The 26,245-nt window shown below is 39.3% G+C and overlaps 1 protein-coding gene across 1 annotated transcript in view; it reads right to left on the bottom strand.

Annotated features, from left to right (window-relative positions):
• Nucleotides 1–26,243, bottom strand: part of ZGRF1 (zinc finger GRF-type containing 1) — a 30,195-nt gene extending 3,952 nt beyond the window's left edge. Inside the window, 23 exon segments of the mRNA XM_083756231.1 lie at nucleotides 1,589–1,716; nucleotides 3,041–3,188; nucleotides 4,537–4,614; nucleotides 5,202–5,361; nucleotides 6,237–6,487; nucleotides 7,269–7,383; nucleotides 8,869–9,015; nucleotides 10,532–10,671; nucleotides 11,227–11,414; nucleotides 11,980–12,158; nucleotides 14,498–14,630; nucleotides 15,531–16,186; nucleotides 17,314–17,449; nucleotides 18,119–18,304; nucleotides 18,929–19,027; nucleotides 19,662–19,741; nucleotides 20,475–20,851; nucleotides 20,853–22,561; nucleotides 23,274–23,459; nucleotides 23,929–23,985; nucleotides 24,093–24,173; nucleotides 24,348–24,402; nucleotides 26,086–26,243. Coding sequence (XP_083612357.1) covers nucleotides 1,589–1,716; nucleotides 3,041–3,188; nucleotides 4,537–4,614; nucleotides 5,202–5,361; nucleotides 6,237–6,487; nucleotides 7,269–7,383; nucleotides 8,869–9,015; nucleotides 10,532–10,671; nucleotides 11,227–11,414; nucleotides 11,980–12,158; nucleotides 14,498–14,630; nucleotides 15,531–16,186; nucleotides 17,314–17,449; nucleotides 18,119–18,304; nucleotides 18,929–19,027; nucleotides 19,662–19,741; nucleotides 20,475–20,851; nucleotides 20,853–22,561; nucleotides 23,274–23,459; nucleotides 23,929–23,985; nucleotides 24,093–24,173; nucleotides 24,348–24,368 — 5,255 coding nt within the window. The 5' untranslated portion in view covers nucleotides 24,369–24,402; nucleotides 26,086–26,243.
• Between the last annotated feature and the right edge of the window lie 2 nt (nucleotides 26,244–26,245).

Genomic DNA, 26,245 nt, shown 5'->3' with positions numbered 1-26,245 from the left:
AGTTCATTCCCTAGTGCCCTAAAACGAAATAAAATAATTAAGAATGCAGTCTGTGGCTACAACTACAGGGAATTAAGCTTTCATCTTCCTTGCAATCACAAGCCAACGTTTTTCTCCAAGTCCTGCCTTGGCCCTACTCTCTTTAGACATAGACTTGGGCTCTACCTTGCACCACAGAGAACTATTAGGCTTCTTTCTGACCATAGCATGATTAGCGATAGCTCAACAATGAAAGAACCTCTGAAATACCTCTGAACACATGGGAAAATAATATCTGGGATACAGCAATGTCTGAGTTTCACCAGACACAGGAAGGTGAATAAAGGCATAATGGAAAGAGATAATTTTCCAAGAAATATAGACCTCTTTCTTTAACTGTGTACACGACCAAATTCAAGACCATGCCACTTTAAAGTGTTGGTGCTGACCTTTAAAGCCCTAAACGGTCTCGGTCCAGTATATCTGAAGGAGCGTCTCCTCCCCTATCATTCTGCCCGGACACTGAGGTCCAGCTCCGAGGGCATTCTGGCGGTTCCCTCACTGCGAGAGGCCAAGTTACAGGGAACCAGGCAGAGGGCCTTCTCGGTGGTGGCGCCCGCCCTGTGGAACGCCCTCCCATCAGATGTCAAAGCGATAAACATCTACCTGACATTCAGAAGACATCTGAAGGCAGCCCTGTTCAAGGAAGTTTTTAATATGTGACATTTCAGTGTATCTTTTATCTTTGTTGGAAGCCGCCCAGAGTGGCTGGGGAAACCCAACCAGATGGGCGGGGTACCAATAATAAATTATTATTATTTTTTATTATTATTATTATTATTATTATTATTATTATTATTATTATCTTCTCAGTAGAGGGGTTACGTTAAGTAATTATGTTTGAACACTGAATGTGTAAGCTTATGTCTAAAGTCAATGGATAAAACAAACATCATTAGATGCATTGCTGGATGAGTGTTTAATGGTTCTTGTATTTGTTTAAAAACCAAATGCAAATTAGTTGTAAAGAAAAATAGACAAGTTCCAGCCAAATGTAAGCTCTCTTAAGCATCATTCTATGTATCATGAATTTCAATAGAACAGACTTAAATACATGCTTAACCCTCTTATTAAAAATACCAGGGCTTAGGACTGCTAAAATTTGCCAGGACTGTGACTGGTTATTTGCCTTCATGATTTAAGTAACAGATCTTTTCAACCACTTTGCATATCCCACCTGGGACTGACTGCCCTCTCCCAGCCCCACTATCCTGGGTCTCCTTTCCGCGTGTGACAAAAGTATATGAACAAACAAATATTCAAAATGGCAACATTCCTAATTCTGCATGCATACACTTAAGACAACTTACCGGAATTCAGAAAAGTGGTGAAGAAGAGACCTACATACTTTATTCCAGTTACATCATTTGATATTTTTAGTGCAAACTGCAGTCATTGCTGCATAAAACCTTATGCACTGCTGCATAGAGCATTTAGTCAGTCTATTTTGACTAAACCATTTTCTCAAGATCATAAGCTTTTTAATACATACAAGAATAAGATAAGAAATTCAACCATCAATTAGTTGTAATATTAAAAGAGGAAATACCTTGCAATAGGAAGAAGAGATGCAGGTTCTGTCATCTGACTGCACTCATCGAGAATTACTATAGGGAATTTAAGATTTTTCATGCAAGAGGATGGGCAGGCAGCACAGGTAGCTCCCACTACCCTTACCTATGTTATGGGGGGAGCAAAAAGAAAAAGTCCCGTGTGTATCTTTCATATAGGCATATGCTTTGGGTTCTATTGCTTAAAACAAGTTACTTATACATCTCAAAAGTGATTGAGATAGTGGCAAGGGGAAGGGATCAAGGCTCAGTGGTAGAGGGGTCATGGCACTGTGGTTTCACAGAATCATAACTGTAGGGTTGGAAGGGACCACAAGGGTCATTGAGTTCAATCCCCTGCAATGCAGGAATCTTTTTGCCCAACATGGGCTTGAACTGATGACTCTTGAGATTAAGATTCTCATGCTCTACTGACTGAAACCCTGGAGAGATGCTGCCAGTGAGAATAAACAAGACTCGGCTAGATTGACCAATGGTCTGGCACAGTATAAGACAGTGGCACGGATTCGTTGGACGCAGAGGAATGGTGGGAGGAACCAGCTGGGGAACCCCCGATGGAAGAAGGCTCACAGCCTGGGGACTGGTGAAGGGACGACAATGAGCAGAGGGAGATGACTGGGAGGAGGAGAGGTAACAGCTGAAGAGGTAACAGGGCTTAGTGAGAAGAGAGAAGTCCGGAATCAGAGGCAGAAACTGAAGCAGAAGAGGAGAGAGGCCCGAGGCAGAGATGGGCCAGGGTTGTGAAAAGGCATGGGTGTCTCCTCTTCTTGTTGTGACAAGCTCCCCTCCCTCAATGGTCTCCCAAAACCAGCAGAGGCATGAAGTGGGAGGAGCAAAAACAGACACGCATGCAACATCTTCAATTGCTTGGGGGAAAACTCTGGAGAGGAGGTGACATAGCTGGCTGGGAGGCAGGGACCTTTAGCCTCGGCAACTGCTTCATGGGAGCAAGACCTGAGTTGCTGTACTCATTAGGCCCAACACTCCTGAGCAGATCCTATTTTGCTAATAGTTACCTCCAGCTTTCTCGTGATTTACTGTCGTCTTACTCAGCTTCCTATGTTCACCTTTTGCCACAGCTATGATCCTGATCCAAATCAATAGCAGGTGTAGGGAAACTCATTCAGATCAAAGGATTTTGCTCCAGCAATAGCTCCACCAGTGCAAGATCCCCAACTCAATTTTGGGTAATTCCCTCCTCATACTGCAGTCCCATACATACCCCATAGCTCCCATTGTTCAGAGCCCACCAATTTTCTGGAGAGGGTTTTGGGAGCTGGTACAACTGGGAGAAGGAGGAGAGAAAGACCGCTCACATGAGCTGCTGTCTACTCACACCACCGCTGGATACAACCATGATTTTATTCCATCATCATTGTACAACATTAGTACAGCACGTACTTATATTTTGCCACTTAATTTTATTTCACCTGTTGCAGGAGAGCTTTGTTGGTTCCCAGCTTATGGAATTCAATGGTCTTTCTTACAAAGATCTTTTCTGCTAGGGTTAAATCATCCTTCATCAGAGCATGCAATTCTTTCAGTTGTTCACTTTCAGATCCTGAGCCAGCATGCAAGCTTTAAACATATTGTTCAATTGTAGATAATAATATTGAATGAAAACAATGTAGTCATAGTAAAGAAACATATGTAAAAGACACCCTTCTGTTTTCCATGTAGTTTGGTGATGAAATCTAGAAATAGGTTCCTTAAGATACTAACAAAAGATGCCATGTGCAGATCCTGTACTTTGCTTTATTTGGCAAATGATACAAAAAGGGACCAAATGTTTTAATGCTCCCTCATGTTTACAGAAAACAAACAAACAAACAAACAAACAAACAAAACCCACCTCCTTTGCACCCAAAATTTAGCAAGTCAGGGATTGTTATGCCAGAAAAAATCTTTGTATTTGCAGGGACTCTTTTATATGAAGGACCATTCAAACATTCTGTAGTGATAACAATCTAGCAAAATCTTTTTTATTTAAATATTTATACATTTCCCTATCAACAGCTGCTTTCAGAATGACTTATAAAAACTGAAACAATTGACATAATTAAAACAAAAAATCAAGATGACAAAACAGCAGTACAGCACAGCAAGATGTAAAACTGGCAGATGATTAAAAACACACAATAAAAAAGAAGACCCTTTGGGGAAAATTTAAAAAAACTATCTGTCTGGTACAAAGACAAAGGATGAACCACTCTGAGTTGAGAATTCCAAAGATAGGGTGTCATTACCAAAAAGATATTCTCTTTCATCATCACCTGCCTTACTTCAGAGAGCTGCTTGGAAGAAAATGGAGAAGCAGCTCTGACGATCAATGCAGTGTATGTGTGGGAATGTATGGAGTAAGTACTACACCCATTTTAAATGTCATGAAGATATAAGTCTGGTTCAGACTCCTGATAGTCCCACATGGCCACCGGTAAGAGGGCACAGGGAAGTAAGAGGGCACAGGGAAGTGATTGATTAAACCTGCAGCTCTGTGTGAAGCCGATAGCTTAATCAATATGATTTTGAATACTCGTGGTGCCTTGGAAAGATCACACAAATTGTGGCCACTGCTTGTATAGATAGGTTCCATGAGGCAGAACTGGTCATACAGTTGGGGTCACCACGCAAACCCTGCTTGCCTAAAAGCCAACTGGTAGAAAACACAATTCAACAGGGATCCCGTGAAGAGGGCAAACTGAACCTCAGTCAGATTATGGCTGCAGCCATATGCATACTTATTTACCAACATCTCCAAGGAACTGAGTGGGACTTACTATCAACAACACACAATATACTGGCCTAGAAATGTCTTGCCTATGGCTAAGTGGAAGACCAACTATTTCATTCACTTTCAAATGATATATGTCACACAAAATGTTCTATTAAATAGCAACAAACAGGCTGAAGATTTTAGGCATGTTACCTGTGAGGAAGAATTGGCTTAGCAATTTTTCTAATGCTTCCCACTCTAATAAATTCTTCAAATCCAAGATCTAGGAGGCTGTGGGGGAAGGAAAAAGACACGAACTAACATTTATTATAATGAATTCTAGCACCTTTATTTTAATTTCATCTTTCCACATTCTTTATTCTTTACCCACCAGTTTTGAAACAGGAAATGTTCATATGCAAACTTGGAGAATGCCAGTGCTTTCGGAGAAAGTCTCTACCAACGGTAGCAATTCTGGTGAGGAGCCAAATGACTGCTTCAGGGACAAAGACAGACCAACCTGAAGCACTAGGATGAGCCAGTAGAAGGACTCCCATTAGTGCAACCAGGCTTCTACTCCTGCCCTGTACACCCCCAAAATCTGCATGTAGCTTTAAAAAAATACAAGGCAATATGGACACACCATTTATACAGTGAAAAGTGGTATTCTTTTCATAACTCTACAAAAGGTTGCTTTCGAAAGTTAGTTTGGAAGTGCCTTCTATACAACATCCCTAACAAGGAAAGTGGAAGACACATTGTGCTACTTTGAAGGATCCAGGGAAGGTGGCAGAGTTTATGAGTTAACAATGTAAACAAGTTATTGAAGCAGCAAGAGAAAAACAAAACATGTCCTATGCAGAACAGTATGTACTTACCAAAGCAGTACCCTGTCCACAGCAACATTTGTGGAAGAAGAGATCAGTACTTTCCATGGCACCGACTTTTTGCCATCAGTTCCTTCACCAGTTTCAAAGATCTGTACTAAGAATAAGATAACAATGGCCAGCAAATAACTTTTTCCAGATCCAAACACACCTGTATGTAGAGAAATCAGAGATTCAGCCCAAGGAAATGCAAAATAACATACAAAATATTCTTAACCACATATGCATAGCTGTAACTAACTAAACGAAAAGAGTAACAGGTACCACAGTTGAAAGTTCACTGACAAAATATCTGAGTGTGCTGTGATAGTGCTAAGTTGAGACTAAACTCTCCCCTAAGTTTTGTTATAACCTGCATATCACCTTTAGACGTGTGTGGAAGGAGATTAATAAAAATAATAACAACAGCAAGTACAGAATCCTTAACTTAAGGAGCATGGAATGTTTTTCTGCTATGGGGCCACCACTGATTCTGGAGTGCCCAAATTTTTGCAGTAGTTTAGCTATGGCGCTACAGTCTAAATCCCCACCAAGGACTGGCAGGACTTAACAGGGTGATGGGGTCACCACTGTCCTTGCAGTCCTTCTGCTCACACTGGGTGGAAGGGTGGGGTAGGAGAAGCGTTGGGCCACACTGGAGCTGATGCAATGGAGCCATCAGATCTAAACTGGGTCCAATATCATCAAGCAGTAACAGTAGATCCCAGGCCAGCTCAAGCCCTCCTCCTCTCCACAGCACCCTCTTTCAGGACTTTCCATGGGATGCTGAACATGGACCCATGCTGGAGGCAGATTTGTCCACTTGTTTGGTGGTGCAATGAGGAGTTGTTGACAAAGTGAGGGTAGTCCATTAAATCACAGAATCATAGAATCATAGAGTTGGAAGAGACCACAAGGGCCATCGAGTCCAACCCCCTGCCAAGCAGGAAACACCATCAGAGCACTCCTGACATATGGTTGTCAAGCCTCTGAAATAAAGACAGAACTGTAGAAGCAAACTATTTAAGTTCATATAAAACCATTTACCGTGTATGATCGTTATTGGAAGGGCTTGCCATTTCCCAGTTTCTGTATCAATTCCTTGCAATGTCATCATGGCACCTATCTGAATCAGTGCCGTAGCCTGATCTTTATTCAGATGAAATTTCTGAATCATATTGTTTGCCAGATTTATAATAGCTTCTGGACTCAGGGCTCCCGTAGTTATTGTATTTGTGTTTAAGGCAGGTGGTTTAAATTTTCGCTTGTTGATTCGGCTACTAAAAGCTTTAAAAGACCTAAAAAGTACAATATAGGGTACATTAAGAGGCAAATTGTCATATAATTAAATCACACCTGTGTTAATTAAAGGATTTAAATCAGGAGAGAGTGAAAAGGCAGTATTCAACATTAGTTATACTCTGAGTAGACCCATTGAAACCAATAGATTTAAGTTATTTCAATTTGTCTAACTTTGAATATCACTAAGCTATATAGTTTTAAATGAAATTTATTTACATCACAAAATGTATGAATCTGCATCCATTTTTTAAATAAATTACGATCTTTATGACTCTACATTCACACATTTCAAGTTGTTTTACTTTTTATCTAAATAGTTTGCCACCTTTTCAGTCCCCCCCCACTTCAAATTCAATACTTTTTTGAGGGGGGGGGGTTGCATACATGCATATACATGAGCAGTGGAAATTGTGCTCCTCTTAAAAGTGATCCTTAACAAAAACAATAATATAATCACTTATTTTGTCTGATTTTAAATATACAGAATCTTGTAGCTATGACAATTCACCTACAGGTGCTTAAAGGAATTTTACTAAAACAAATACATTTCACTTTAGTTTTCTTAGTTTTCAGAAAATTGCCAGAACACAGTGAGTGCAAATATATGCTGTTAATAGTATCTGCACAGTCTTATCTTTTATATTTCCAAAGAGATATTAGTTTGCAGTGTTCATTCTATGCAGCATAAAACATTATCCTTTCCCACCTGTTTCAAATGATGGTACAATCCACAGTTTATAAAAACTGAACTGAAATATAGATAGTAAAACTACCTACTTTGTTAGCAGATGCTCCATTATTGGTAAAGTGCCTGAACTGATGTTTTCCTCCATATTTCTCAAAGTTGTAAGCTCAGTGCTAGTATTACAAACTAGCAAAGCATGAACAATCACTGAAGAAAAAGGAATGTTACAAGGAAGAAGAGTAACCAAATGTACTTGGCTACAGAAAATTAACACTTGCATGACTGTTTGTCACCTCTCCCCAAAAAGTAAACAGAAGTAGTAGGGGAACTAATCTGGATTAAGGGCCCTGGCTGGAGAAAAGACATGGGGATTCAACCCTTTGAGACTACCACTGTGATCTCAATATAGATTCAACTCCCTGTACCTACTATTGTACTGTACTAAAAACTCCCATTCACTGTACTGTACTCCCATTCACACCAATGTAAGCTATTCTATTTTGATAAGGTAATTATAATATGTACACTCCAAATAGAGTATGCTTTTTCACTGTGTTTTAAAACAAGGCTATAAATTGTTTCATGCCATCTCTGTTGCAAGACTTAAATAAATTATTTTACTTTTCTGCATTTCTCTGCCTGTTATAGCTGCACTCACTACTAATATGAACCCATATTGGAGGGTTCATAAGTTAGAATCATAGAATCATAGAGTTGGAAGAGACCACAAGGGCCATCGAGTCCAACCCCCTGCCAAGCTGGAAACACCATCAGAGCACTCCTGACATATGGTTGTCAAGCCTCTGCTTAAAGACCTCCAAAGAAGGAGACTCCACCACACTCCTTGGCAGCAAATTCCACTGTCGAACAGCTCTTACTGTCAGGAAGTTCTTCCTAATGTTTAGGTGGAATCTTCTTTCTTGTAGTTTGGATCCATTGCTCCATGTCCAAGTTGCATTGTGATGCATCAGATACTGCCCACTGAGCATCTCGGAAGCCTAACATTTCGGTTTTTGAACGCCAAAAACCCGGAAGTAAATGCTTCCGTTTTCAAATGCACCTCGGAAGTCACACGGCTTCTGCTGAGTTATTTTCAATTTTCTCCATTGAATTTGCTGGCCACCCTTTGCACCTCAGTTTTCAAACATTTCGGAAGTCGAATGATCTTCCGGAACGGATTATGTTCGAAAACATAGGTACCACTGTACTTAGTCCCCGTTTCTTATATCTGTCACTATGTATTCCTGTCCATACACTTTCAGCCATGTCTGTGATCCTACAAGAAAGGTAGACAGTTGTGTTTCTACCCAATTCATTCTTACCCCATCTCCACCCCTACTTTCCTACTCTCCCCAAGCTATCAGATATCTAAGTTTAGGATTAGTTAAATAAATGAAAACATTACTCAACTTTCAAGGGCCAAATATATGAATACCATTTAATAAGCTTTTCAAATTAACATTATTTCACTTGTAGCATCACATCTCTATGGCGATTAAAAAGTGGTTCTGGACATTTCCTTCACGCCTATTAGATCTTTCATCTTGCCATCATTTCTCTTGGGCTTTTTTCCCTTTAGCATACCAAGTTTGAGAAATTGATAATTCAGTTGCATAACATATTAAGAGTTGGCTGTATTTTGAATTTGAATCATCTGTACGAAGATGTTGATTTTTTAAAAAAACATCTTACTATCTGAGCGCCAGTTTGAGGGACTGTAACCTTTGAGAGGTACCAACTCCAATTCATTGCTAGAGGATGGTCCGAAGAAAACACTGCTTGCAATGAAAGTATCCAAGGGTTCAAAGGTCAAAGTCTTGGAAACAACCCAAAGATCATCTGTCAACACAGTAAATTAGTTTTATCAGTTGCATCAAATAACCAGCTTCTGAATGGACAAAATCAAATCTGGACTAAAGTCTTTCGCAGCGAATAAGTTATGTCCCATCTTATTTTTTACTTCCTAGTTCTGCTTGTTCGAGAGGAGTCTTGTGTGCTTCGCCTTCTTTAAATAAACAGTGTCAGGTAAATTTTGGATGCAATCCTATTGAACTAATGGGGGTTACTTCTGAATAGAAACATAGATTGTACAGTATATTTTCATATTAAGTATTAGTGTATTCTCAAGATTTCTATTTAAGGTTGTAGAGCTTTTCCCCAAGGTTTGTTTTAATTTTTGTTGTGTGTGACACTTTAATCTTGCACTAATGGGGGTGGGGACTTATGACAACTGCCTACACAGGTTAATTTATAAAATAAAATTGAATTGATATGCAGATTACCCACTTGTAGCAATTACCCACTTTTTAACCGATTAAGGCATAAACAAAAGGACAATTCCAGGATACCAGGATTAATTCTAACAAAGTGACAGCCTTATCAGTTATTTGATATACAGTGGTACCTCGGGTTAAGTACTTAATTTGTTCCGGAGGTCCGTACTTAACCTGAAACTGTTCTTAACCTAAAGCACCACTTTAGCTAATGAGGCCTCTTGCTGCTGCCGGGCCGCCGGAAAACAATTTCTGTTCTCATCCTGAAGCAAGGTTCTTAACCTGAAGCACTATTTCTGGGTTAGCGAAGTCTGTAACCTGAAGCGTATGTAACCCGAGGTACCACTGTATCTAGAATAGCGGTCCCTCCCCAACCCATGCAAAAAGAAAAAAAGAAAAAAAAAGACTGCAACTGAAGATGTGCTTTGCTAACCGTGGATTGAAGCTACAAAATCTATTCGTAACCAAAGTATCGAGGAGCTACAAGTGGTCTTCACATATCTCACTTTTCTGATACAATCAGTAGTAAGTGTTCTCATGTATTCTCTTACATCTTATACTAAGATTAATTAGTATTACTTTCATCACAGGTGCTGTGTCATGAAATTGATATGGTATTCCTTTGAAAGCTGCATCCATCTGCGTGAGAATTATGTGTCTTTTAAAAAAGGAAACAATGCTGTTCAAACTTAATTAGCAAGACATATTACCATTTAATCTTGTTCAGTCACTAGAACTAGAAAGAGGACTGCCTATACAGTCTCAGACACCACTTTCCTAAATGAGTTCATTTCACTAGACAGAAGCAACGTATAGCATAAAGGTCAGGGTGCAATGCCTTTGAACAGAAAACTATGTATGAGCTATATAAATCAGGCCACACTGGAAATGGAAATTGTTTCCTCTATGCAAGTCAACACCCTGAAAATGGATATATGTATACATACACACACATATGCAGTATTTCCAAAGACAAATCTTAATGTGAATATACTTCAAAATAACTGAGGCTCCTATGTGTGATATCAATGGTTTTAGTTACGTTTTGCCCTGTTACAGTAAGATGACAAGAGTCCACCCACCTTTGCTGTACGCAGATGAGTGCTCCTTTCGGTTCAGCTTAAGATATAATTTGCTCTTAGAATCACAATCAAGGTTCACATTTGCAGCATTGAATTTCTTCAGTTTACCAAATTGTTTCCTTTGAACATCAAAGGCTTTCCTATTTAAAAAAGGAGAGAAATATACTGAAAAAAAGAGAGAGAAATATACTGAATAAGACCTTACGATTTCTGTGCTGCCTTTAGATTTGGCACAAATATTCAAGGTGATTTACCAGAAGACTGCAAGAGAGTAAAAAAAAAACCAAATGAATTATGTGAGCAATATTGATCAAATAACTACTAAACTCTTCATTAATATTAAGAAATGTTGATTTAAAAGCATCCAAATAGTTTCATACACTCAAGTTGTTTCAGGGAAGAATTTCTTGAACACCATGCTGCATAACAAATATTAAAGCTGAGGTAAAGTAGCTCTATGAATCTGTGCCATTGCCTTGATCTCACTGGGTCTCCACGCTACCTGCACTAATACTCTCAGGTAATATTGGGGCTTTTTAAAATATGGACACTTTTGCAAAATAATGTGAAAAGGTCAAATCTGAAGTAGCAGAGAACATTTGTGATTATTACCCTTCTCTAACAAAATATGATGTCAGACCAGTAGATCGATTTCTACTGAGCCAGGCAGTAATATTCATGTTTAGTTAACATACCTCATCAGAAGCTGGCATTCTTCATAGAGGGAAACATTTTGACTCCTGAGGTAGGTTCCAATACTCTTTGTGTCATGAAGTACAACACCAGGCCTACTTTCCTTCTGTCCAGGGTTTACATCCTCTAGCCACTTAAAAAAATTGCATCGATTACCTTTAGGAGCATCACAGGCATAGAAAAGGCGGCCCTAAAACAAAATGTAAGCCCAAAAGCTAAGTTATAGGGAACAGGCTGACCACCCTACACCAGCTCGTTAAAAGTATTAAACTTCACTTCTGAAAAAAATTGTGAAAGTTAGGGAAAACTAAGCTTTTTGGACAACACCATGGAAAAAAAAACAATCACACTATTGAAAATAACATAGCATATGCTTAGCAGCTAAATAAACAAAACCAGGAATGCAATCCATTATTACATCTAGTTGTGCCCTGAACCCATTTATTTTGAAACATGTTGCATTGAAATCAGGGGGACCTCAATCCAAATAAATTAGCATAGGAGTGGGGTACTACAGCATCTCATTATCATGATGTCAAAAAACCCCCACTGTCATGGTAATTAATAATTTTTAATAATATTGATAAAAATGTAAGCTCATTCATTGAACACAATTCTATATGCAGCAATTTAGATATTCTAACCATTCAGTTTTTTAAAAAAAATATAAATCTATGGACTTATGTATGAAAAGACCTTCAGCATGTATTGTAATATTTCTGTAGAGTACACCTGAGATTACTCAAGAAACTTACCTTATTTCGACCTTCTTTTTTAACCATAACAAGTTTACTCGCCATCTTGTGGTTGCAGAGTGGGGCTGAATTCTCTTGTCCTTGCGCTCTTTTCACTGAGGTATAGAAGGATATATCCACTTTTTCCAGAGCTCGGTGTAGTTTTTGCGATAGCTCAAATAGCAATATGTTTAAATGTTCTTTACACAAAATAGAAACAATAAAAAGTAATTTTTTTAAAAAAGTTCAGTGTAGTGGGGAAAACCTATTAACTGTAAAGACAACTCCTTTGTGTGTCAAATATTGTTAATTTGAGCTCGTCCAGAAATCTAACCAGTTTCTCACTGTGACTCTTTAAAGGTAATGGAATCACTTTTACAATCTAGGCCTGTTTACTTCTTCCCCTTTCATCAATGGAAAGGTTTATTACTAAAATGCACTTTGGGAAAGGTAACTGAGAGGGTCATGACAGGAGAGTTGCAAGTATTCTTGAATGAAACAGATTATTTTGACCCACTTCAATCTTGGTTCCTGTCTGGTTCTAGAGCTGAATCAGCCTTGGTCACCCTAATGGATGATCTTTATCAGTTTATTCTTACTTGACTTCTCAATGACTTTTGATACATAATTTCTCAGCAGCTTTTGACTGCATTGACCATGGTATCCTCCTGAACCAGTTCTGTATTGGGAACAGTTTTACAGTGGTTCTAATTCTATCTTGGCAATCAGTTTCAGGTTGGATGACATTTTTCAACCCCATGGCACTTATGCTGCAGGATGCTGCAAGATACCATCTTAACCCCAACGCTCTTCTATATGAAACTGTTGGGAGCAGTTATTAGATTTGCAGAGAGGTGTCCTCGAACACTGATAACTGGTTCTTTGTCTGACTGAGAAGAGTCCCTGAAAGTCCTGGATCAGTATCGGGAGTGCTCCTGGATTCATTCTGCCGCTACAGGCCCAGCTGACCTCAGTGGGCAAGAGTGCCTTTTACCAGCTTTGACAATTAAGACTGTTAATGACAAACCTTTTCAAGCATCTTAAAAAGCAGAGACATCATCTTGCCAACAAAAGTCTGTATAGTTAAAGCTATGGTCTTCCCAGTAGTTATGTATGAAAGTGAGAGCTGGACCATAAAGAAGGCTGATCGCCGAAGAATTGATGCTTTTGAATTATGGTGCTGGAGGAGACTCTTGAGAGTCCCATGGACTGCAAGAAGATCAAACCTATCCATTCTAAAGGAAATCAGCCCTGAGTGCTCACTGGAAGGACAGATCCTGAAGCTGAGGCTCAAATACTTTGGTCACCTCATGAGAAGAGAAGACTCCCTGGGAAAGAACCCGATGTTGGGAAAGATGGAGGGCACAAGGAGAAGGGGACGACAGAGGACGAGATGGTTGGACAGTGTTTTCGAAACTATGAACCTCAGTTTGACCAAACTCTGGGAGGCAGTGGAAGACAGGAGTGCCTGGTGTGCTCTGGTCCATGGGGTCACGAAGAGTTGGACATGACTAAACAACAACATGGCCATCTCTGGACTGTAATAGCCTGACCATTATCTAGGCATTGCAAAGGAAGCAATTCATAAATGAAGTAAGTAAATAAATAAATAGTTACCACAAAGTGGCTCCCCAGAAATATACAACTTGCGAATTGTCTTCAGGCAGTGGCTGAAACACCCTGGAATTATTTGACCGTATAGTGATTGCTGACTTAGAAGAAGAATCAAATATGTTTTCCACAATTTTAGGTTCAATACTTCGAACAATAGCAAATGTTTTGAAGGTTTTCCAGCTCAGCAACTGCAATTCAACTACTCCCAGAACACTGGCAATGAAGCATCTAAATAAAGCCAAAGTCCTGCATTATGCTTATTCACGGGTTTGTGGCTTTTATAATTTTTTTCTCATTCATACTTTATATGTAACATACTGTATATTATGGGCTCCTTGCTTCAGTCATGTATCTTTTGGTATGCCATTTGTTTTTCCCAAGGAAAACTACATATTATGCAGAGGATCCATAATTAGAATTCCTGACAGTCTTATTTGCACTTAAAAACAAATTTGTTCTTAAATGTTGGGGTGAACAGCAGTTATGGGAAATTTAATCCTTCTATCCATTCTAAATTGGTCCCCTAAAAGTTTGTTAATCTTGGTTGGTGGAGAGAGAGAGAAATGCAGCTTGCAAGAAACAATTTAGACTGGGAAAGTGTTATGGAACAAAGCAGTTACACATCCTCTTCTCCAGCATTGCTTCTCCATTAAAATACAGAGATCCTTTGAGTGCTTTTAACCAAAAATGAAAACAACGCACAGAACGGTGCAGATGAGATTTTCTGAGATGGTGCAATTTAGACTGCACAGGCAACCACAGAGATGGCTGAGAATGTGGTTTTGAAGGCCAAATCCATGTGGCAACTGTTGAAAAAACTGTTATGAGGACACTCACTCAATATTTTATCTCAGATTTTGTTGCCCTCTAAGAACAACCATCAGTGAATGTACTGCAATGTGGAAATTAAAGGTGTTAGTCATACCCATCAAAGCAGAAGTAAAAACCTGCTTATAATGTGCAGGAGACTGAAACTCAGCTGGGATATACATCTGTCTCTTAGGAACACTGGTAGAGTTCACAATTTCTACACTGGGAAAGAACAATTCACAGGTGTTCTGAAATATAAATAAAAGGCATGCATGTAAAATCATATTTCCTTTCCATCTGATTTAATACATGGGTAACATATATTCAGGCATATCATATTAGAATTAGAGCACTGACCACCCTCTTATTCCACACTGACATTAAATATCCCACAAACATTATATTCATGTTTGCATTCTTACTGCCTATTTACTTCTCCATTCCATCAGCCTAACATCTACAGAGACAAGAGAAACAAAACATCCAAAGGACATGCGGTCCCCTTCATTTCTCAGAGCCACAGTGAGTGATGGGGTGAGCAAAGACTTGTCGCCATAGCTGTGGGAAAATTACTGCCATGGCAACAGGTTTTCAGCTCTCTTCAAATACATCACCACCTGCAGGATGTCTTGTGAATAGCGAAGGGGACTCTTGTGAGATTGCTCTGGTTGCAGCACTACATGACAATGCATATACAAGGGGAGACAGTCCAGTACTTTGCTGCACTGCTGAGTCAAAACACTGAGCAGGAACAAGAGTAAGAGGATGCCTGTAAGCCCCTTCTCCTACATTTCTGCAATCAAGAAAAGCAGCAACCCTAAGGACTATAATGTAGTACAAGGACATATAACTCCCACCTCCACTGGGGCACATCTGTGGGTGGTCAAGGACTTTGTAAGTGAAGCATTGTCAGGAACCTGATGTTTATAGTGAAATATTTTTTGATGTAGACAATAAAATGCAAGATCAGGGTTGATTTCCTTTATATAATATTTCAAATTGAGTCATAAATGCTATTTGAATATGTAAAAAAACCAACAAACCACTTTATAGATGAACACATGACTAAACTATGAAATATTCACAACTATTTTTGGAGGCTGCTTTGGCAAAATCTGTTCCTAAGACTTTTGTGAACAGTTATATACCTTGATGTGTCTGGTTGAACTGTGGCAATTCAGCTGACCTAACACCTTTAGTCCTTCCTCCGTGGAAAAATTCTGATTTAAGTGCAGAGAAAGTTTTTGTCCTTCTGAAACAGAATCTTGGCTGCTAAAGTTTCGCTGCTGTTTACAAAGCATGCTTTTTAGCTTCTGCGGATGCCCAAAGTCTGGAGGGCTTTCATTGACGGCATTACTCCATCCCTCTCCTATGTCATGCAGTGGCATTCCAAAGGCACTCTCAGCTCGGATGTCATCAGTCATGACCACTTCGCTGCTGTTTTGAGTTCTCAAGTCACTATGAGTTGTGTTTTGGTACTTCTGCCACTTGCTTTGTCTCTTTTGTTCTGATACATTAGGGAATGCAGACTGTGTGATCACCCCATGTCTTTCTTCTCCACACTTTTCATGCACAAAGGTTTCACACATGCTGTCCTCAGGCCCTAATATTTTTGACTTGCCATACATGCTTATTCCCGAGAAACCAAAGGACTGCCGGCCTCGCTCACATGTCTTTACACTGGAATAAACTAAGTCAGGAGCTTCTCCATCTACAGGTACAGTCACAAGTGGAGTTCGTGCTCTAAGGGGTAGTAGGAGTATAGACATATCCTCATCTTCTGGGCAGCTCGACTCTTCCATCTCTATGAAGCAGAAAGTTTTATGAAGTGTCAATATTTAAAACAATGTCCTCCCTCCGAGTTTCCTGGGCGCTCTACTCTGATTTCCTTAAATCTTGACTTTTCTACAGCAAAGATTTTGGCTGTATTTGCATTTCTTACTCAAAAGATTAAGACAAACCTAGCATAGCCAGTTAACTGAGAAAAGGTTCTTGATGTGGATAGTAATGTGTATCTTAATTACAGTGGTACCTTGGTTTCTGAACAGAATGCGTTCCAGGAATCCATTCGACTCCTGGAACCGTTCAAAAACCAAAGTGCAGCTTCTGGTTGGCTGCAGGAATGTCCTGCAGCCAATCGGAAGCTGGACGTTCAGCTTTTGACAATCGTTCAAAACACTCACTTCCAGGTTTCAATCATTCAGGAGCCGATTTGTTTGGGAGCCAAGGCTTTCGGCTTCCAAGGTACGACTGTATTCTACCTGGGACAGCTCAGTGCTGATAGTCAGACCTCAGCCAGAGCCATTCAGTGATATACAACAACAACAGAGGAAGGTTTCAGAAGGATAGGATGGGGGAAAGGGGTCTCCTTCCTCCTTTCACCAACTCATAAAGGACTCCTTTCCTAGGGTGGCTGAGATCCTAAACAGGAGCACTCTTGTTATGAGCTGGGGATACACCAGAACACTATGTTTTAGATTCTCACTTGTTAACTGTTTCGTACTGGAGAAAATAATTGAGGTACGGGAGGAAACACTGGTTGGATCCTAATCTTAAACTCAATGAATGAAAGAAGCATCTGTTCATAGAAGAAGAATGGAACTCACAAAAGATGTCCTTCCATGAGCAGAAGGATCTCTTCCACTCATGGGGGGTGGGGAGCCCAAGTTGTTTGTTCCAATAACAATTCTAAGTCAGAAAAACAAATCCCATTGTCTATAAGCTTACAATATGTACATGTAATCAAAGCAGGCTGAGAAAGCTGAGAATGTACATATTATCTCATTGCAAGGCTATAAGAATCTGAAACCTATCACTCTGGTATTCAACACTTGCAAGCCAACTTTTGCACAAAGGTCCATACTTTCCCCCCCTTGCTATGTCTGCTGGCACAACCATTATTTACAACAATAACAAACAAAACATTCTTACGGAAAATGTTTTTTGCATTGTCCATAGGTAAATCTGGAGATACCATTGCCACCAGGAAATCATTTTCTTCTGCTTCTATCACTGCTTTTTCACTGCTTGAATTTGGGGAAAAGTGGCAGTCAGGAGGCTGTGAAGACTGCAGAGAAACAATCGTAAAGCTAAAAAATCAAGCACACCCAGCTGAATGCACTTAGATCTTTCACATTACTTTTAATTACAAAAAAACAAAAACAAAACAATGCTAATGAATGATACCCAAACATCACATGAACAGGCTTCTGGTCATGCAACAGAAATTTCAAACAATGCTTTACAGAGTTTCAAGCAAAAGAAAGAAAAGAAAAGAAAAGAAAAGAAAGCAGGGTCCTTACTCCCCAAAACAGGAGAAAATCTAAAATCAACACAGGGAAAAATAACAAAATGAAGAGAGAAACAAGCCTAGGAAATGACAGATGTGAGCAGGTACAGTTACACATAAGTGTTTTTGGCTACCCCATGAAAATTCAGACTAAACCAGGGTTTGCAGAAAAGTGAATTTTGAAGAGGGATTAAAAGGTGGCACCATGTACATATTAAGGAAGATGTTTAATGCACCAGAAGGACCAAGGGAATAAAGTATATGAATGCATTTTCAAAGAAGTCATTGACAGATTTACGTCAGGAATGGGCCAACTGAGGTCCTTATTTGCAACTCTCATGTAGTCTTTTAAACCATGTTTATGATCACTTAATAAATTATTTCACATTTTTGCCATATGTTCATTGATTAAATAAACCTTTCTATAAAAAGCATTCTACAGTTTACCTGAATAAAGCCAGGCAGCACAGGGCTGCCTAGTTCTTGGGCTGAGAAAAAACAACCATCCTTTGTAGCAACTTCAAATTCTGTCATATCAGCCTGTGGATCCCATCTAAGATGTGAAGAGGGTACTCTCATCATTATCTCACTAGCTGCAGATCCTCTCACTTGGTACCCTTGAAATTCAACTAGCTACATATATTTAAGAGATAGATTAATAAAAGGAAATCATAGGAGAACAAAGAACTACAATTTAACACAAACCATTCGTTGCTTGGGCCTGCCAGGGTAGAAGGTGGGAGTTGGATTTTCACACATTTTTGGTACACCAGCCAGGAGCCAACAAGCCTGAGTTTTGAGTCAATCAACAGATCCATATTCCAGCCCCACCCCAGGGCTTTCTACTCATCTCTGCTGGATGAGAGAAGCCTAACAACTATTCTAGGCAAACCTCAGCCATCAATATCAGAGGTTAGGAGGACATCCTAAGAAGACTTATTCATTATACCACTGAAAATTAGCCTTCAATGATAAAATAAGAGATAAGATGGCAACTTAATGCTGTCAATGAAGAGTTAGTACCCAGGATCCAAAAAGCTTGTTTAGGTGTGCTGAAGAGCTTGCACAGACTGTGGAACTTTTTACTTCTTATTGCTGAACACCTGGCCCTCCAGGTCATATTACAAACTGCTGTTTAAAAATTCCAGCTTCAAAAGTAGTCTGAGAAACACAGGTCCTGAGGTGAATGAAGGCAGTGCAAGTTTTGGGGGTGCTGGCTGTGGGAGGTTTTCCAAGTCATCTCTTTGTAAGCTATACCTTCGTTTGACTGTCAGCCACTTCAAAAGGAACCTGGTCATGTAGCATGTTTAATGTAGCTGCTGTGGGCTTCTCTGCATCAGTGTTTGAGGAAGCATTCTGGAAATGATCAGAAATGGGTCAAGAGAAGGATGCACCATTCTATACTTAGCACCGTCTCATTTTGCAATGCAGTGATATAATACAGCCAGCTCATTGCCTTCAGAAGGCTGAATGGCAATACAATTTGCAATTTCTTAAAACAACAACTATATCTGAGCAAAAGCCCCACAAATCTATTTTACATTTGTGTAGGAAAAATGAATTTCCATGCCGGAGTAGAGCAAATGTTCTATCTTGTCCTTTACCTACTGTAATCCTCTCCCACAAACCATCTCATCTCAAATTTTTCTTTAACACGATGATGCAGTGAGCTTATCAAATGAAATACGTTTTTTCCAATACCCACAATTGATGATGAAGATTACTATTACTTTAATATATTTTTTTATTTTTATGCCCCAATGAGTGTGGAGTAGTGTTGGCAATTTTTACTCCATCTCACAAAACTTGCTGTAGAGGGCCTCTTACTCTCTGCAGCCAGTTTTCAGTTGATCAGAGGGGGTGGCTGATAGGAACACAGAAGACGACAGTGAGGTGGAAAATACATACAAGTAGATGGGCCTTCAGCTTGTGTAATGGGATATTTACATAAAAGCTATTAGTGATGAATTAAAAAGTCCCAAAAGGTTACCATTTTAGGAGAACCAGAATGCAGGCAAGATGTTATCTGCACATCTTCAGAAAGGGGAACGTCAGGAAACTGTTGTGTAGCTACAAAAGAGAGAAAAGCACAATAAGCCTCAGTCATGAAGCTAGTTCAGTGATAAAAAAATATTGAAGATCTATCTTGCACTCAAGTTGAGTGATGTTTTCAAAGTCAATGCTATTGCTTATAGGAATGCTAGGTGCTAACTACACATATTTTATTTTAGCATTATTAGCCACATCAGTGACAAACATGCTGCAAAGAAATCCACTTGTCTTGTTTTGATGTTACCGTAAACCATATCTGTTTACCATGAAGTTGCTGGACTGGTTGTTTTGCTCCTCCCCACAAGCACATGAAAAAAACCAAACCATGATCCCTAGCTTACCATTATGTCCAAAGTGGATTGTGGTTTGCTTCACTCAAACTAGGTACTATTGGCAAGCCAATAACAAACCTTGGGTATAGTGTGGCTTGTTTGGAGCAAAACAAAACATGATCTCACCATGGACAAGACATTTCCTTAGGAATGCTCAGTGGAGGGAGGATGGGAGTTGGAAGTTCAACAAGATCTGGAGGGCTACAGGTTCCCCATCCCTATTCTAAAGTAAGGTATTATCTCTTTTATTTCAGGATAATCAAGGAGACTGTTTCACATGCAGAACAAAACTGCTTTGACAATGAATTAGCTCTCTTTACATTTCCATACTAGAAGAATGAACTAGGAAAACCAGTAGAAAAGTACAATCAATATTTCAAAACAAAATTCTAAAAAAAGAAGAAGAAGAAGCTAATAACCTTCAGGTCCTGTTGGCTTTTGTTTTTTTCTTGGTCTCTCCCTCGGTAGCAAAGAAGTACTTTCCTCTATCATTCGCAGGCTTTCTAAGGCTGTGCTATGTTCTGTAAGTGATTTTAACAGGCTGAAACCATTTACGAGCTGGGGAAGGCTTGAAGAGTCAAGTGAAGATTCAACACAAATAGAATCCTTTCCTTCATATTTACTGAACTTGTTAAAAAAATCCAAGTTATTAACTGCATTTTCATTTTGATCCATTCGTGATTCATCTGAAGTCTCACAAGTTAAGGGATGAGTGAGTTGCCTCAAATCCAGATTTTTTTCTGAAGCAGCATCAATTTTGTCTGAAATATACTGAGGGGAACCATGAGAAATATTCAGTGAGGACTAGCAAATGATTGCTTTGTTTCATGTTGTTATGACAAATACCTAAGGAACTAGGTTGGGAATTACCTGCTCCAACCTCAATACCTTCTTCATTACTTTTGTCCATGAGGCAACCACGTAAAATAGCAGGAACATTCCCTTTTGCAAGACAAGTTGTTGGATTAGGATATTCACTATCATTCGCATCACAGTCCATATCATTAACCATTAACAAGTCTGTACCAAGATCTCTGTGATTACATATATTTTGGATATTTATTGCATTTGTCTCTACCTTTTCATCAACAATTATAGCATCTGAATGTGGCAGCTTTTTAAGAAAAGGAAGAGTTGCACTATTTTCCTCCTTCTTGTTAGGTTCCTCAGAGATTTCTTCACAAACTTGCAGTGACTGGCATTCTGAGACACAATTCACACCTCCATCTTTTATGTTACTGTTCACTTGAACACCAGTCTCAAGTGGTGCTTCGGTTTCCTCTTTAAAGCATGCTGAACCTTGTGGAAATGTGTGGTTGGTATGAAGTTTTCCATCCTCTGTGTCACTAAACTCTAGTGTATCCAACAGATTGAAGTTAACCTCTATAAACTGCTTTTCTGTGTCACCAAACTCTCCATCTGCAGAATTATTTGAGAAACGTTCAGAACATATTACTGGATAAGATTCATTTTGCAGCTGATGGCAAAACCCATCCAAATTATCAATCTCTGTGCATTTATTGGCTGTGGAGAGTTTATCAGCATTACAATCTGAGTAATTCATACTATCAACAGATGATAAAACTGTGCCATTCTCTTTCCACACGATTGATTCAGCTGGTACAATACTATGTGGTTGGTGTTTGACAGAACTATTACTGACAGGATACATATTGATTTCCAAGGAAACAGGCACTTCTGGAATTTTTTTATGGTCCTCAGTGTATTGGTTCGTATTATCAGTGCCATCCTCTTTCAAGTCCTGAAGATCGCTAGCATTCTTATCATTGTATTCTCCCTCAACTTTGTCAGGAGACTTTTCAGCTAAAGACAATGGCAAATATACATCCCATCGGCTTTTTGTTTTCACATTTTTTTCTGAGAAATGCAGTGGTGCTATGCATTTAATGGTTTCTTTGGTTGTGTTGTTTGCAGAGCTCAAAAGAGGTGCCATCTTTTCTTTGAAGAAAGACTCTGTGCTTCTTGATGATTCAGATAAAAGTGAGCCTTCCTGATGGAATTCTGATTTCATCAATGCTGGTGAATGATTTCCCAATGGTATATCAGTTTCATCCTCTGAAACTTTAGAATGTTTTTGTCCCCCGCTCAGAATTGCTAAGATTTGTGCTTTACTCCTGGCATTCTGCAAAACTGCCACACTATTACTTGCATGGTCGATTGATTTGGCCATTCCATTATCCAGTTGAAATCCTGGCTTCAAATATTCACCATCTTCACCATCAGTACTATGGATTCTACTTGGGACCACTTTATGAGTAAAAGCGGGTGGAGTGACAGAATCAGCATCTGAGCCATTCACTTTGAAAGTGTTCTGATTCAATTCTGAGTGTAACTTAGTCTTGCAGGGGACAGAAAATAAAGGGGAACTGGCATAGAACTGAGAAGGGAAGGATGAATGAGGATCCTTGGATGAAGGTGATACTACTGCTGCAGATACTTCCATTGTTGTCATTTTCTTTTCCACCTGCCGTGGCCCTTGGAAACCCTAAGAAGAAAATATTTTCAGTTTGTGGGAAGTTTAACAATTGAAGTTTTAGAATGAAGAAGTAGAAGTATGTACTATATTTCTGTATTTATTATGCAATATTTTACTGAATCGCTAAACTAAAAAGACTGAAAAGCATGTGTTTCTCATGCAACAAAATCTGAATACATCTAAGTAGGATAAAATAACTTTTACAATCTCCTTAATAGTAAAGAGGCCCCCCACCCGAGCACCACGAAACAATGATGTGCAGTTCTATGTATTGTATGGATTTTACAACCCAAGAGGCACATTCCCCCAATATTAACCTTCAGCCACCAGTGGGCATGGTCACCCCACTCGATTAATCAGTGTCCACAAAGTACTTCCTGCTCTATAGCTGATGGATCCCCTTGCACAATTTGCTTCCATTTATTGTGTTTCACTCGCCTGATTATACATTATATCTACTGGTATTGGCTAATGAGCAATACAGTAAGTGACTTGGAACACCTTATATTGTAACACACTTTGTACTTAAGGGGCTAGAGATAAAAATGATCATCTATGAAACTGTCACATGCAGTTCAAATAGTAAAAAATCAGAGGTTTTTTTGCTCCTTCCCCCCCAAAAATTCTAACTAGCTATAGATCTCTATCTCTCTCACTTATTCAAAAGGCTTCCTTCTACACTGTGAGAGTGTAATAAGGAGAGGGAGAAAGAATGACATACAGTATGTTTTCGTTTTAGGCCAACTGGCAGACGCAGAGATGAAGAGGCAGAAGACTTCAAATGATTTCTTATTAACACTGGTACTTCTGTGTTCTTTGGCTGATCACTAAAACCAGTTTCAGAAGTTTTCTCAGCTTCAACCGTGATTAAATATTTCTCACTTTCTAAATTATCTCCTGGCTTTACCTAAAGAGAGAAATATGTAGTAGTGAGTATATATAAATGCATACTGAATGCAACACATAATGCATTAATACAACTTCCACCATTTTGTTATATATGCAATGTGTATATATACCAAAATGAAGGTTTTAAGTGTTCATTTCCTCCTTCATCCTCAACAATAGAGAAAAAGAAAGCTTCATCCCCACCCACACCTATCCCTGAGGAGGAAGGGGGTGAAAGGATATCAGTGCCTGTTGTTGCTGTGCAAAGCACCAGGAAGATGACTGCAAAAAAATGCTGTGTTTTTTCCTGGCACTTTGAACAGCAACAGCAGGCACTTTAAACCCTGATGGCTTTCTTCTTTCCCTTCCATGGGCCTCAACAAATGTGACCAAGATAAGCCAGCAGAGTTTGAATCAACTAAACAAGCAAACTGTCTTCCAGAATTGCTAATCAAGTAAAAAAATTAAGGAAAATAAAAAGCATGTACCTGGAACTTCACAAATATGCTATCCAAAACCTGTCCTTTGTCATCACATAAAGTTGCCTGTATTACAACAGAAAGAAAAATAGAAGAATGCTACTTCACTGAGCAACAAAACAGTAACACCCACAGATGGTATCAATATAATACTTTATTAATCAATATTTTACCTTATTGCCCCCTAGAGGGGACTTCAAAATTCCGTCTTGCCACACTTTAGATTTTTTAGTCTTTTGGTGTGTGTATAAAACCTGTTTTGATATATAAACAAACGTTTTAGTGACATTTCAAAATTAATTTTATTATATTTCATCGTATTATATTTTTAATTGATGATTGTGAGCCATCTTAGAGGGATGCCCTGTCATCCTGATGTATGTGGAATCTTGTTCTATATAATATATAGTTGAATATCAGAAACTCACCGTAAATTCCTGAGAAGCCATCACAGCTGGCTTGCACTTCCAAATTTCATACCACCTGAAAGAAATAATATCCTGTTTAAAGCAATTGAACTTAATACCAAGAAACCACAGATACACATGCATTCATTTTTAAATAAATATTTCCTATAACTCATTCTATAACCCCTTAACTGCAATCCAAATTCCTTGAAGTTAAAAAAGCAATTTAAAATACAATCTCATTTATGTCTTCTCAGTGTAATCCTATATACAGTATGTCCATTTTTCAATGGAGCTTAGTTCCAGTTTAGTTTGTAAAGAACTTATACCTTAGTAGTTAAGCATGAGAGACATTCATCAGCTGTATCAACAACAGACCCTTAGTTTAAAAATTAATGTTGAGCTTTGCTGATTTTAAAGATTCTACAGTAATCTAAAGCGAAGTGTTTTCTTTGTTAGCCTCGATTTCATAAAACTACCACAAGGTGTCTCACATTTCAATACAGTACCTTTCTCTTAAAAAACATTAAATCTGTAAAATGATTTCTTGATTAATTTGCTAACTAGTTGAGTTCATTGGCCACAAATCTAAAATGGGAATAATCACTTCTAATGAGAAATATCATTTATAAAAAAAAGTCATTCAGTACCGATACCATTAATGTATACAGGACTATCAGCAGCAGGCAAAAAGGTTTCTTTTGGGAACAAGGGAAGTGAGAGAGCACAGCAAAGTCCTGAACCCTGCTGAAATCAATGTATCACACACTTATCTCCTCTAAAACAGGGACCAACAGATTGCAGGGTGTACTAGTAGAAAATAAAGGACCCTGAGATCCATCAGCGAGAGACAGGTGCAAAATACATACACTTAGAATTCTGGAACTCTAAACACATAGATTTGTTCTGACAAACTTGATGGAGTTTGAGGTACTTTTGTGATTTAATTAGTATAATTGGGGAGGGAGGATCGTTTTGTTGTTGCTACTGCCGAACAATTAGCATTAGAAAATCTTACCAATCTACTTCAAATCGCCCAGATATCCACCAGTACTTTAGATCCCAGCCAACCTTCTGCCCACCCTTTTCCAATACTCATTTTTATGTTTTGAAACTGTTTTAAAAACGCTCAAGCAGTTGAAAAATATATTTAATAAAGGAAAGAGATGGAGCAGTGCAAGGAAAGAGTAGCACTATTGCAGTGCTTTTCTCAGGACTTGCTGCCACTCTGCCTCATCCCACCCCATCCTAGTGAGCAAGTGACAACACTGTCACAGCGGGGGCTCACAGTTGCAGCACTGTGCCACATCTGCCATTTCGTTTATTATTTTATTATTATATCTACACCCCAGCTTTCCTCCAGTGAATTCAAGGAAGCATAAGTCATTCTCTCCCCCTACGCGCTTCCTTTCTCTCTCTCTCTCTCCTCACAACAATCCTGTGAGGTAGGTTAGGACAAGTAATCTTGACATCCTATGTCTTTTAAAAGGTGGCTTTTCTTGGCGAGGGGGGTTATTGGGTTGTTGCTGTTTTTATTTTGATTATATATTTTGTGGTTTTATATTTTGATTTTGTTCTGTGAACCGCCCCGAAACCTCCGGGTATAGGGTGGTACTGTATATAAATTCAATAAATAAATAAATCCCGCCCGCCCCCCGAAGTCGCTGTCCCAGGCCGGCCACCCTCGACAAAAGGTGAACGAACGAACCGAAGGCTCGGCTTCCGAGCCCGGCTGCCTTCAGAAAAGAGAGCGACTCACTCGCGAGCCCTGACCGCAGTCGCGCGCTTCGGCCTGGCTCTCTCTCTCCCGCCCACACCCGGCGCAGCTTCTCCCAGTTTCTGAAGTTTCCCGCTCCGCCAGCTGACGACGATGACGCCCTCTCTGCGCGACGCGAGGGTCAGCCGAGAGAGCCTAACGC

This window comes from Podarcis gaigeae (genome assembly GCF_964106915.1).
Source record: "Podarcis gaigeae genome assembly, chromosome: 9".
NCBI classification, from domain to species: domain Eukaryota; kingdom Metazoa; phylum Chordata; class Lepidosauria; order Squamata; family Lacertidae; genus Podarcis; species Podarcis gaigeae.
Note: the sequence above shows the minus strand (reverse complement) of the source record. Positions and strands in the feature narration are given on the sequence as shown.